General features: G+C 44.2%; 1 protein-coding gene across 1 annotated transcript; it reads left to right on the forward strand.

The window, feature by feature from the left end:
* Window positions 1-1,942: 1,942 nt before the first annotated feature.
* Window positions 1,943-13,386, forward strand: Rab5if (RAB5 interacting factor). Its single transcript, XM_027945172.3, has 4 exons — window positions 1,943-2,257; window positions 3,978-4,081; window positions 10,845-10,974; window positions 12,845-13,386. Exons 1-4 carry the CDS (start codon window positions 2,144-2,146, stop codon window positions 12,884-12,886), a joined length of 390 nt encoding a protein of 129 aa, XP_027800973.1. The 5' UTR covers window positions 1,943-2,143; the 3' UTR covers window positions 12,887-13,386.
* Window positions 13,387-13,563: the final 177 nt, after the last annotated feature.

The following is a 13,563-nucleotide window of genomic DNA, read 5'->3' on the forward strand; positions in this document are numbered from 1 at the left end:
CTCAGCCTCCTGAGCCACTGGTATTACAGGTGTCTGCCACTGTACTGGGCAGCAAAGGCAAAGGCTTTTCTGACCTTATTCATTTTAAGTCTTTTTTTTTTTTTAGTACCAGGAATTGAACTAGGGGGCACTCAACCACTGAGCCCCATCTCCAGCCCTATTTTGTGTTTTATTTAGAGTCAGGGTCTGAGTTGCTTAGTGCCTCGCCTTTGCTGAGACTGGCTTTGAACTCATGATCCTCCTGTCTCAGCCTCCTGAGCCATTGGGATTACAGGCGTGGGCCACCTTAACTCTTTAAGAGTTGAGGAGGGTTGCGGCTATACCTTGGTGGTAGAGCGCTTGCCTAGCAAGTGTGAGGCCTTGAGTTCAATCCTCAGTACCACATAAAAAATAAATTAATTAAATAAAGGCACTGTGTCCAACTACACCTAAAAAAACTTTTAAAAAATAAATAGATAAATAGAGCTATTGTGTCCACCTATCAAAAAAAAAAAAAAAAAAAAGAGTTATAAGGAGCTGGACACCTCACCTGTAATCCCAGCCACTCAGGAGGCTGAGGCAGGAAGATTGCAAATTCAAATCCAGCCTCAGCAATGTAGCAAGGCCCTAAGCAACTTAGCGAGACCTTGTCTCTAATAAAATATAGAAAAGGGGTCTGGAGTTGTAGCTCAGTGGTAGAGGGCTTGCCTAGCACTTGTGAGGCACTGGTTCAATTCTCAGCACAGTATATAAACAAAAATAAAGGTCCATCGACAACTTAAAAAAAAAAATTTTTTTTAATAAACCTTCCCTTCTCTTTTTTTTTTTTAATATTTATTTTTTTTTTTTAGTTTTAGGCAGACACAACATCTTTGTTTGAATGTGGTGCTGAGGATCGAACCCAGGCCGTACGCATGCCAGGCGAGCGCGCTACCGCTTGAGCCACATCCCCAGCCCCTAAAAAAAAAATTTAAAAATTTTTAAAAAAATATAAAAAAGGGCTGGAGTTAAGCGCCCTGGGTTCAATCCCTGGTACAAAAAAAAAAAAAAAAAAAGAGTTAAGAGGGCAGATTTTAATCAGATCCAACGACTAAGAGAGATTCCAGGCAAGTTACTTGGCCTCTATAAACCCACTGCACAGAAGTGATGTGTCTTGATCTCTCAATTCACTTCATCGCACACTGTGCGTGGCACCACCTGCAGGGCTTGTTAAAACACCGATACTTTTGATAAGGGACCCATTCCCAGAATTTCTGATTGAGTAGGTCTAGGGTGAGCAGACGCAGCTGCTGCTGGTCAGAAATACACTTTGTGAAGTAGCACGTAGAGAGGGCACAATAGATGAACAGTCAGATATCCTGATACCTAATAAAGTGTCTTCTCCGTCCTATATCCCCGAAGAGATCTCAGCTTGTTCCAATTTGCCTTAGAAATTATTTCCTCTCTTGGGGTCTGAGGGTTCACATTTGCCAACAGAAGGTGCCGGGCAAGTTAAGACGCTAAGCTGTCACAAATAAGAGTTAACATCTTGAACAAGGTCCTGCAGAACTTGCAGGTTCAGGGAAGAATGATCCCGAGGGCAGCGTGGGACTCCCAGGGGGGTAAGATCTCGGTTCTGCAGGCGGGAGGGTGGCAAGGCCGCCTCAAGAAAGACAGGGCCGTTCCAGCCGGTGGCTCAAGAGACTAGCTGTAACTGACAGGGCGACGCTCATGTCCAACATATGCTCTCTCCTCTGTTGCGGTTCCTCAATCTCCACAGCGAGTCCGCGCGCTCGTGACGCCTCCCCGCAAGTGTTGTCCCTTCCCTCTCACCCTATCGCGCGTCGGACGGAAGCTTACCGTCACTTCCGCCTCGCGCAGTGCGCCTGCGCCGAGGCGATGGCCGTTCTTTCGCTCGGACAACTGCGTGCTTCCCGATTGGCTGCGTGGGCACGTCGACGGGAGCGCATGAAGCGCGGCGCTGCCCCTCCCTCCGCGGCGCCTGCTCGGTGGAGCTAGCAAAGCCCGGCAGCTTGGCTAAGTGAGAGGACTCGCAGCGAGCTGTGGGACCGGACCGCTGGGCTGCCGCCGCCGCACCGCGCGCCGTGACTCGCGACATCAGACTCCGACTACCTTTGGCTCGGCCCGCGCGCCCCAGGCCCGACCCGGGCGGCGCGACTGGAGGATGAGCGGCGGGCGGCGGAAGGAGGAGCCGCCTCAGCCGCAGCTGGCCAACGGGGCCCTCAAAGTCTCGGTCTGGAGCAAAGTGCTGCGGAGCGACGCGGCCTGGGAGGACAAGGTGCGGGGGGGGGGGGTGCTGGCGAAGGCGCAGGTTCGAGGAGTCGGCTGGGGCTGAGGGGACGGCATGGTGGGCCTGGGCCTGTCCCCGCCCAGGCGCGATAGAGTGGGATGGTAGGGCCGGTGCCCCAAGGCTGCCGGGGCGAACTTGGCGGGCATGGGCTTGACAGCAGGGCTCGCTTCTGGATGAAGCCGCCTGGTCACATGGGAGTTGTGAAATGGGGGCAGAAGAATTGTCATCTGCCGGCAGGGCAAGTGCCCGCTTGGCGTGAGTGAGCTTCGATTAAGCCTCCGCCTTTTACTCCCAGTTCAGTCTTGAGAAAGTTAGGACAGACAGTAACGGTACCAGACTAGTCCTCAATACTACCTGTGCCAGGTACTCTCCATGCATAATCCCCCAGTACTCAATCAGTCACTGAAGTGGGTCGTGCCACGATGCATCAAAGTTTAGAACGTACTGAGGCGCGCTTAATGGTGAGCTGCTATGGCTTAGTTGTTGAGTGAGAAATACTGAATACCTTAATGAGTATGAGTCTGCGATCACTTTTTGGGGTTAGTGTGTAAGAGGAAAGTAGAGCGCTTGCCTAGCAAGCCTGAGCACTGGGTTCGGTCACCAAGACATAAATAGATAGTATTGTGTCCATTTACAATTATATATATATATATATATATTGGGGGCTGGGATTGTGGCTCAGCGGTAGAGCTCTCGCCTAGCATGGGTGGGACCCGGGTTCGATCCTCAGCACCACATAGAAATAAAGGCATTGGGTCGTGTCCATCTACACCTAAAAAACAAATGTTTAAAAAAATTATTTTTTTTAAAAAAGGAATTAATACCAGATATGTGTAATAAATGGTTAGGGCTTCAGGATGTTCTTCCTGGTCACATACAGAGAAGCTGAATGGATGTTTCCTAACTCTGCTCCATGATATATCTGGAGGGGCTATCACAAACAACTTGATTCCAGGTAGTCTGAAAAAAATGTTATATTTGCAGTCTTTTCATTGTTTTTTTCTGGACTGTTGAAGTTAGGTTTTCCTTCCTTGAGTTCCGGTAAGGGGGGATGGTAGGCACTTCCCGAAGGTGCCCTTGTCCTGCCCCCAGCCCTGCCCAGCTTTTGCAAAATCTGCTGTCTCTTGATGATCTGCTGTGTCATTTCTGTCTTTCTTGGTATAAGGACTGGTTTTTGAAATCTAGGGCAATTCAGAAACCTGAGTCTTTTGTTTCCTTCTGTGGAATTTAGACATACTGTCACCTGCCTCCAACAATTTTATTTCCGATCTTTTCTTCTGTGACTTACTCAAAAATCCCATGTATAAAAAGGTGGTACTTACTAGGTTAATAGCTCTTCTACCCAAGGACTATGTAGGTCTTCCCAGTCAGCTAAGAGTTACATGTGGCCAGTAGCACAATTATTATTAAAGCCATGTCGTTACAAGTTATTTTATTTATACAGCTTTAAAAAAAAAAAAAGGAAAAAAAAAAAGCAAATGACCTTTAGAATTTTAATGTAGAGCACAGGCTCTGGAAGTAATCACTTAAGATGTCTATATTGTTTCCTGCCACATTTTAGTGTACATAAGAGGTGATGCAGGAATTACATACCATTCCCTGAAAGATGTGTTTAGCAGAAAGTTGGTTTTTGTTTGTTTGTTTGTTTCCCCACTTATAGCTATGGCACCACTTCAGATAATGGATGCATTATTTGTTTTTTCTACAGGATGAATTTTTAGATGTGATCTATTGGTTCCGACAGATCATCGCTGTGGTGCTGGGTGTCATTTGGGGAGTTTTACCATTGAGAGGTTTCTTGGGAATCGCAGGGTAAGTCTTACATTTTTAAAAAATATTTAATTTTTAGGTGTATTTGGACACAATACCTTTAAAAAATTTATTTTTATGTGGTGCTGAGGATTGAACCAGAGCCTTGCATGTGCTAGGTCAGCGCACTACCTCTGAGCCACAACCCCAGCCCAAGTCTTGCATTTTTATGGTTTGTTCCCCACCACCACCCTCTTTCATACTGGGGATTAAACCCAGGAGCACTTTACCACTGAACCAACTGCATTCCTAGCAGCACCAGCAGCAGCACAGCTCTTCCCCACACTTTTTTATTTTTTTAAGACAGGGTCTTCCTGAGTTCCAAGGTTAGCCTTACACTTGCAGTCCTCTTGCCCCAGCCTCCTCTGAGTAGCCAGGATTACAAGTGTATGCCATCCAGCTTGGTTACATTTCCTTATTTATTTATTTATTTATTGGTATTGGAGATTGAACTTAGGGGACGTCTCTTACCTTTGAGCTACATCCCCAGTCCTTTTTATTTTTTTATTTTGAACTTGTGATCCTTCTGCATCAACCTCTTGCATAACTGGTTGTACAGGTGTGCACCACTGCACCCTACACCTTACAGGTTTTGTGCTCCTCTGGCCAGTGGCAGCACACTTGACATACTTGCTAAGTTGTCACAGCTGGCCTGGCACTTGAAGTCCTCCTGCATCAACCTCCTGAGGTCCTGGGATTAAAGGTATATGCTACTGTGCCTGGCTATATTTCTATTTAAATAGAGGTTTTGTTTCCTTTTATAGAAAGGGCCATTGCTACTTGGGAATGTGTGTGTGTGTGTGTGTGTGTGTGTTACTTCAGATCAAACCCAGGACCTTGCTCTTCTGAGGCAAGCATCTATCACTGGAGCTATATCCCCAACCTTTTTTATTTTTTTTATTTTGAGACAGGGTTTCGATAAGTTGTCCAGGCTGGCCTTGAACTTTGATCCTTCTGCATCAACCTCTTGCATAACTGGTTGTACAGGTGTGCACCATTGCACCCTGCACCTTACAGGTTTTGTGCTCCTCTGGCCAGTGGCAGCACACTTGACACCGGCCCCTTGTCATGGCTCGGTTTGTTAACAAGCTAATAAAAGTAAGTCTATGTGCTCAGATTGAATTAAAAAGTAGTTGTCTTAAGATATGAATCATAGGGGGTTCAGGGATGTAGCACAGAGATAGAACACTTTCCAGCATAAGCAAGGCCCTAAATTTGATCCCAAGCACCTTAAAAAAAAGAAAGAAAGAGAGAGAGAGGAAGGAAGGAAGGGAGGGAGGGAGGGAAGGAGGGAAGGAAGGAAGGAAGGACCAGTATGAATCCTGGGAATTCTATTGTTGAAATGGAGGATCTTACCTTTTTTTCTTTTCATACAGGCAATGTAAGTGTCCTGTTCCCATGGAAAACCACATTGGTTGTTTCAGGGTAGTCCTATTTCTTATGATTCCTTTTCTTTGGGGTATAAGGGATGAAATACATTTCAAACATTCAAATAGAAATATAGGGCTGGGGATGTGGCTCAAGCTGTAGCGCACTCGCCTGGCATGCGTGCGGCCCAGGTTCGATCCTCAGCACCACATACAAACAAAGATGTTGTGTCTGCCGAAAACTGAAAAATAAATACTGAAATTCTCTCTCTCTCTCTCTAAAAAAAAAAAAAAAAAACTTGCAGCTGAGTGGCACCTGATCCCCCAGTCTAAAGGTTCAGCTGCAAGTTTCTTTTTTTTTTAATATTTATTTATTTTTTTTAGTTTTCGGCGGACACAACATCTTTGTTTGAATGTGGTGCTGAAGATCGAACCCGGGCCGCACGCATGCCAGGCGAGCGCACTGCCGCTTGAGCCACATCCCCAGCCCTGCAAGTTTCTTTAAAAAAAAAATAGAAATATAGCCAGGCACAGTGGCATATGCCTTTAATCCCATTTCTGTTTTCTCAGAAAATAACCCCAAAGAGCCAGGCGTGTTGGTGCATGCTGTAATCTCAGCAGTTTGGGAGGTTGAGGCTGGAGGATCACAAGTTCAAAGCCAGCCTCAGCAACTTAGCAAGGCCCTGAGCAACTCTGTGAGACCCTGTCTCTAAATAAAATACAAAAAAGGACTGAGGATATGGCTCAGTGGTTAAGTTCCCTGGGTTCAGTTCCTGGTACTGAAAAAGATAATCCAAAAGAAATGTACAATAGTCCCCCTTATCCAGATGGGATATATTTCAAGACCTCCAGTAGATGCCTGAAACTATGAAAAGCACTGAATGCTATGTATATTGTTTTTTCCTATACTTATATATTTATGATGATGTTTATAAATTAGGCAGAATGAGAAATTAACAACTAAAAATAAAACAACAAATTATAACAATATGTTGTATTAAAAGTTATGTGAATGTGGTCTCTTCCTCTCTCTTTCAAAATATCTTATTGTAATATATTCATTATCTTCCAGTGATAATGTTAGATTATGTTTAAAGAAAGCACTTTATGGCTTCTCTTTGGCATGTCCAAATTGCCAGCATCACTGTTTCTTCATTTTGGGGGCCATTAGTAAGTAAAATTATGGTTACTTGAATACAAGCACTGCCATACTGCCACAGTCAATCTGATAACCAAGATGCCTACTGAGTGAGTGCCTGAGTGTGATAGGTAGCATATACTGTGTGGATATGGTAAACAAAGGGATGTTTCGTGTCCTAGACAGGATGGATTAGGACAACATGAGATTCCATCACACTATCTGGAGCAGCATGTAGTTTAAGGCTTACAAATTGTTCTAAGTTCTAGGTCTGCCGCTTTCATAATACATAATCCTCTTCAGTAAAAGGAAGGCAATAAGAGAGATAAATAATAAATAAATGAGATTATGCAAGTGAATTGCTAAATGTCATGTTTGGGTACATCACAGGCACTCCATGACTATTTCAGTGCCACTGGTACATGACTAGCTTCAAGAAGAGTGGTAAAACATGACCTGAATCGGCTATAGTGTTACACGCCTGAAATCCCAGCAGGTCAGAAGGCTGAGGCAGGAGGGTCATGAGTTCAAAGCAAGCCTTAGCAGCTCAGCAAGGCCCTAAACAACCTGGGGAGACCTTGGTATTTAAAAAAAAGAAAGAAGAGAGAGAGAAAGGAAGGAGGGAAGGAAGAAAAGAAACATCTGTTGAGAGAACAGGAAACAAGATGCATGGGAGTGGCTCACCATAGTGCATGGTGCCACTCTTCCAGGACTGCCTGTTTTCTGGGATTCAGTCCCACTCTGTTTACCCAGAGCCAGTTTCTCTCACCCCAGACAAATCTCTTCCCTCTTTTTGGTTGACAACTTTCCCCCTGCTCATTGAAAGAGCCAAGTACTTTGATTTTTTTTTTTCTCTATTTGTTTGACCCAGCTGCTTTGGTTTAGGGCAGGATGGCCCTGTTGCTCATTTCTGGTGACCTTCTCCCCTTCCTGCTTAACTGCCCTCTGTCCAGACCCCAGCTTGCTGCTCTTCATTTTATTCTGTTGTAGCCTCCAGTTAGAGCCAGTTAATATAAAACCATTTCCTTGGTCTCCTTATTTATAATTTGCCTGAGAGGTAACAGTTTTGCTTTGCCTGCTGAGGTTTTGCATTATCAGAGAGAAATAGTGCCCATTGCCTCCTACCTCTGGGTCTCTCTTAGAGCTTGGCATATGAGAATAGATGCTCAGTGAATGCTTCTTCAAAAAAAATTCTTTTCCCTCCTACTACTGGGATTCAAACCCAGGGGTCCTCTATCACTGAGCTACATCATCAGCCCTTTTTATTGTTTACAGTGTCATACTAAGTTGCTGAGGCTGGCCTTGAACTTGTGATCCTCCTTCCTCTGCCTCCTTAGTAGCTGGAGTTATAGGAATTCCATTGACTCTTTTTTTTTTTTTTTTTTTTTGGTACTGGGGATTGAACTCAGGGGCACTGAACCACATCCTCAGCCCTATTTTGTATTATATTTAGAGATAGGGTCTCACTGAGTTGCCTAGCGTCTCGCCTTTGCTGAGGCTGGCTTTGAACTCACAATCCTCCTGCCTCAGCCCCCCTCCCCCCTCCCCAGCTTCTGGGATTATAGGTGTGCGACACACTGTGCCCAGCCAAGGGTAGACTTTTAATCTTACTTTTTACATTTGTTTTCACACTGTTGGGAATCCAATTTAGGGCTTCACACAAGCTAGGCAAGCGCTCTGCCATGGAGCTACACCCCCAGCCCTAGGATAGAATTTTTTTTTTAAATGTGAAAGTTTTTTTCATGTTCTTTTTTCAGCCCCTATCTGATACATTAATTTCTTTGTCTTCACAGTTGTTTTGCAACTCTCCTTCATTTATAAAACAAATTATACTCATCCTTAAAGCTTAGTATGGGTCCTTTTAGTCCTTTTTCTTTTGGTACTGGGGATTGAACTCAGGAGCTCTATATCCCGGCCCTTTTTGATTAATTAATTAATTAATTAATTAATTACTTTGTGGTGCTGGGTATTGAATCGGGGCCTTGTGCATGCAAGGCAAGCACTTTACCCACTGAGCTATATCCCTAGTCCTTTTTATTTTGTGGCAGAGTCTCATTAAGTTACCCAGACAGGCCTTAAACTTTTGACCTTTCTTACTCTTCTCCCTTGACCACCAAATATTGGATTTAAGTGTCTTTATTTCTGTGACTTCAATTTCTATTTAGTATGTAATCCCAGGAGGGCAGGGCCTGTCAGCCTTTTTCTCTCTCTCGCTATCCTTGCTCCTTGGCTCCACAGTTCTTCTCCAGACCAGCTTTTGTCTGAACCTGAACTTCTATCTGTAGTCTCCAACTAGAACCACTTAGTCAGTCTGTCCAAAATGAAGCTATCAAAGGAAAGTAAACAGATTTGGCTGGGTCTCAAGATTTCTGGCAGGTGATAAGTATGTGTCCACAACATGGCCAAGGCAACAACTATATTTTGAAGTCCAAGAAAAACCTCTGTTCCTCCTGACTCCCTGGTGATGTTATTGAAACCATTGTACTCCCCAGGCCTTTAGGCTTAAAGCCTTTGGCCCTTTTTACCTCCTCATTCAGCTAACTGCACAGACCCTGTCCTCAAACTGTATTTGCCCTCCTGTCCTGAAATCTGAGTACATGCCTACACCAGTCTTTCCCACCCCTGTTCCTTTCACTCAGGAAAAAGCCCATATTCTCACTATTCAAACTAGACTCTTGAATCTGCACACCCTACCTACCCATCGTTGCTCAGCCTCAGGGTCTCCTCACCCTTCATTAGCCAGTTTACACTTGTCAGGCACCATTGTACTGCCTTATACCAGTGCACACTTCATCCCTTGGGAGGAACCAGTTCTCTCTGCTTGCTTTTTTTTTTTTTTTTTTTGTACCTGGGATTGAACTCAGGGCCTCTTGACCACTGGGCCACATCCCCAGCCCTATTTTGTATTTTACTTAGAGACAGGGCTTCACTGAGTTGCTGAGGCTGGCTTTGAACTTGCAGTTCTTTCTCAGCCTCTTGAGCTGTTGGGATTACAGGCATATGTGCACCACAGAACCTGGCTTCTGCTTTTTTCTTTTGGCTCTGGGGATGGAACCTGGGGCCTTGCACATGCTAAATACTTGTTTTACCACTGAGCTACACCCCAACCATTGCATTTTTTATCTCTGTCTTCAGAAGGGATGTGACTTGAGGCACATGATCCCCCATTAAATTCGATTAAGTAACTTAAAGATCACAAGAAAGGTAGAACAACTTTGTGAAAACAAGAGATGAAGCCAGGCACGATGGAACCGCCTGCCATCCCAGGCCAGCCTGGGCATCTTAGACTCTGTCTCATATAAAAGATAAAAAGGGTTGAGAATGTAGCTCAGTGGTAGAGTACTCCTGGGTTCAATCCCCGGTACTGGGTTGGGAGAAGAAAACAAGAGATAAGAACGGTCATATTTTTTCTGCTCACTTCATTCTAATTCCTGTATTGGTGAAATATATTTTGTGGGTCAGAGACTTTCTTGGGGTTGTTAACAAACCACTGGTTTCAGCTCCACTCTAGTTGCTGTTCTTAGGCCCCTAATAGAGCAAGAGCTGCTGTAATCACCTGTGCATCAAAACCAGCAGCAGATGGTAGACATCCCAAATATCTGCCCTAGGGAACAGTGCAGGGGACATGTGCTGCTCCTTGTGCAGTGAGGACATGAAGCAGCAGCTTACCATTTATCCCATAGCCACCCCTCATCTGGAGTCATGTGAAGGCCCACATCTGGTATAAGTCATTATGTTTTGCTTTGGGAGGAGGAGGAGGCTTGGAAAACTTCTGTATACTTTGAATTTTTGTTGTTTTGCAGTGTCGGGGATCAAACGCAAGGCTTCATGCCTACTAGATAAGTACTCTACCACTTAGCTACATTCCCAACCCCTACTTTAAATTTTTTAAATTTTTGTGTTTTCTGGGCAACTAAAAATAGTCTTTTTTTACATCTCTAGCCCAGTCAGGTGGGCAGCTCTACTGAGGGTCTAGGCATTTTAAAGTAGTATTTTTTCCCTGCCACATACTTTTCAGCATCCCCATTTTACAGATATTAAGAGCCTTACACAGCTCTCATAACAATGAAGGAAAACGTGTTGAACTGGTTTTCCTGAGCCCAAAACTTGTTTCTGTCCAGGTCATCCCTGCCTGGTGGTAAGAGACACAAACACGAGCTGTGGAACACAGTGAGTGCTCTAGCAGCTGAACATTGCTGGTGGGAGCTTTGAGTCTTCTAAGCTTAAGCTTGTGTTTGGTGCCTGTCTTCCCTCATTCCAGATTCTGCCTGATCAATGCAGGAGTCCTGTACCTCTACTTCAGCAACTATCTACAGATCGATGAAGAAGAATATGGTGGCACCTGGGAGCTAACAAAAGAAGGATTTATGACATCTTTTGCCTTGTTCATGGTATGTAGCTGGAAGTTTTAGAGCAGGTTCTATTCATTTCCTGAGATACCATTCTTATAGAGCCAGCCAGTTAAGTTGTACTACGGTTGGGGGGCCATCTTTTTTTTTCCCCTGAAGTACTAGGGCACTCTACCACTGGCTACATCCCCAGTTCCCCAGCCTTTTTTTTTTTTTAAGAGAGAGGGAGAGAACTTTTTTAATATTTATTTTTCAGTTTTCAGTGGACACAACATCTTTATTTTTTTATTTTATGTGGTGCTGAGGATCGAACCCAGCACCCTGCGCATGCCAGGCGAGCGCATTACCGCTTGAGCCACATCCCCAGCCCCCCCAACCTTTTTTATTTTTCTTTTGAGACAGGACATCACTATATTGCCAAAATTAGCCTTGAACTTATAATCCTGTCTCAGCCTCCCAAGAACAAGCATTATAGGTGTATGCCACTGTGCGCAACTAAGGTGCCATTTTTCAAGATTCCTGAAGTTGGAGGACATGTTTGAGCCAGGTTGTCCCTGTGATGTGATGTGGATGCTGTACAGTCTCCCGGAAAGTGTAAATCTAGGACCCATTGTCTACTTCTGCATCTGATTCTCAACCTTGGCTACATATGAGAAACTGGGAAACATTTAAAAATATATATGACATTATTATTTAGAACATTCATAACAGCTAAAACATGCAGAATGTTAATTCGACCATGAAATGGAAATAAGTCCTGATGTGTACTACACATCATGGATGAGTCTTAAAAACAAAGCTAAGTGGAAGAATCCGGACAGAAGACCATATTTATTGTATGATACCATTTATGTGACTTGTCCAAAATAGGCAAGTCCATAGAGACAGAAAATAGATTAGTGGTTGCCAGAGGCTGAGGTGAGCGAGAAATAGGAAGTAATAACTAATCATGGGAACAGGCTCTTTTTGGAGAGTTATTTTTGGATCAGTTAGTGAGGATGTCTGCACAACTTCATGAATATACTAAAAACCTCTGAACTATATGCTTTAAAAAAAAAAAAAAAAAGAGTAAACTTCCTGGAATGTGAATTATATATTCAAAGGTTTTTTTTGTTTTGTTTTGGTTTTTTTTTAAATACACCTATCCTGTGTCCAGACCCTGGTCCAAACCAATAAAATCTCTTGGGGGCTGGGGATGTGGCTCAAGTGGTAGCGCGCTCGCCTAGCATACGTGAGGCACTGGATTCGATTCTCAGCACCACATAAAAACAAAATAAAGATATTGTGTCCACCTGGAACTAAAAAATAAACATTAAAAAAAAAAATCTCTTAGGAGGTGGCATCAGGAAATCCTGTTTTTCTTAAAGGTTCCGAGAGATTGAAAGGGTAGCTAGGTTTAAGAACCTCTGCTTTGGGCTGTGGTGGGGGCTCAGTGGCAGAGCACTTGCCTAGCATGTGGCACTGGGTTTGATCCTCAGCACCACATAAAAATAAATAAAGGTATCGTGTCCATCTACAAAACGTAAAATAAAATATAATAATCTCTGTTTTGATGGAAAGCTAAAAGTATGAAGGCTATTTTTACACTTGTTAGTAAATTGAGCACCTGCTAGCAGTCCAGCTCTACTTGTATCAATTCCACCTGTATACCCCACAGTACTCTCTGGGGCTCAGGGCGCTGTTTGGTGAGGGGAGGGGGGTATTCAGAGGGTCCCTTTTGGAGCATAAGGGAGCGGTCCTGTGATCTGAGACAGCCGATTTTGATGAAATAACTTAGGTCTCCTGCAGGTTATGCATTGGGTAGCCCCTGGGGAGTGCCCTGTGCACATTCTTATCTGACATTGTTATTTTGTGGACTTATAGGCCTCTGTAGATCCAGGTGCCACATCAACATTGTTTGTCTTCCCTGTAGGTCATTTGGATCATCTTTTACACTGCCATTCACTATGACTGAAGATGTACAGTTCCCACCTGCTCCCTGTCCAGTCCAAAGGACCCTCTTAATTACAGCAGAAACATCATCATTGGGACACCCCAGCCACATGGAACCTGGAAGACCCGCGTTTCCTGGACTGAGAATCAGTGTGTTGGGCGTCAGTGTTTTCTGCAAGGGTCATGACCTGAAACTTTTTAAAGAATCATCTGCCTTTGGGGGAAGCATTTCTGAATTTGTCCATCACCAACTTTCTTCTTGGATACCATCATGTAACAGCTGTTTGCTGAGTGGAGCTGTCATTTAATTTGATGCACCTCTGGATCGGGATGAAACATTAAATTGTCTTCCTTGGTTCTCCATCAGGTGTACAGTTTTTAACTATCAGTGGCATTTCAAGTCTTCTGAAAACAGTATGGCAGTATGTATGCGGTCATTAGCACAGTACAAGCAGCATCTGATAACAGTTTGCATTGTAGAATGTTTTCAGATACTTGAATAAATAAATCTTTAACTGAGAACCTGTCGATGATACCTGGTAAAGCCTTTCCTACCCACCTGTAGCCTCTGAACCAAGTAGAAGTACCAGAGGTGCCGCCTCCGCCTGTCCCCCCTTCCCCGGTCTGCTAGCTTCAGCCAAGTGTCTTTCTCTTTAGGGAACAGGCATGGCCTTGGTCTTGGGGTTGTGGAAAGAGTGA

The sequence above is a fragment of the Marmota flaviventris genome, chromosome 2 (genome assembly GCF_047511675.1).
Source record: "Marmota flaviventris isolate mMarFla1 chromosome 2, mMarFla1.hap1, whole genome shotgun sequence".
Classification (NCBI taxonomy): Eukaryota; Metazoa; Chordata; class Mammalia; order Rodentia; family Sciuridae; genus Marmota; species Marmota flaviventris.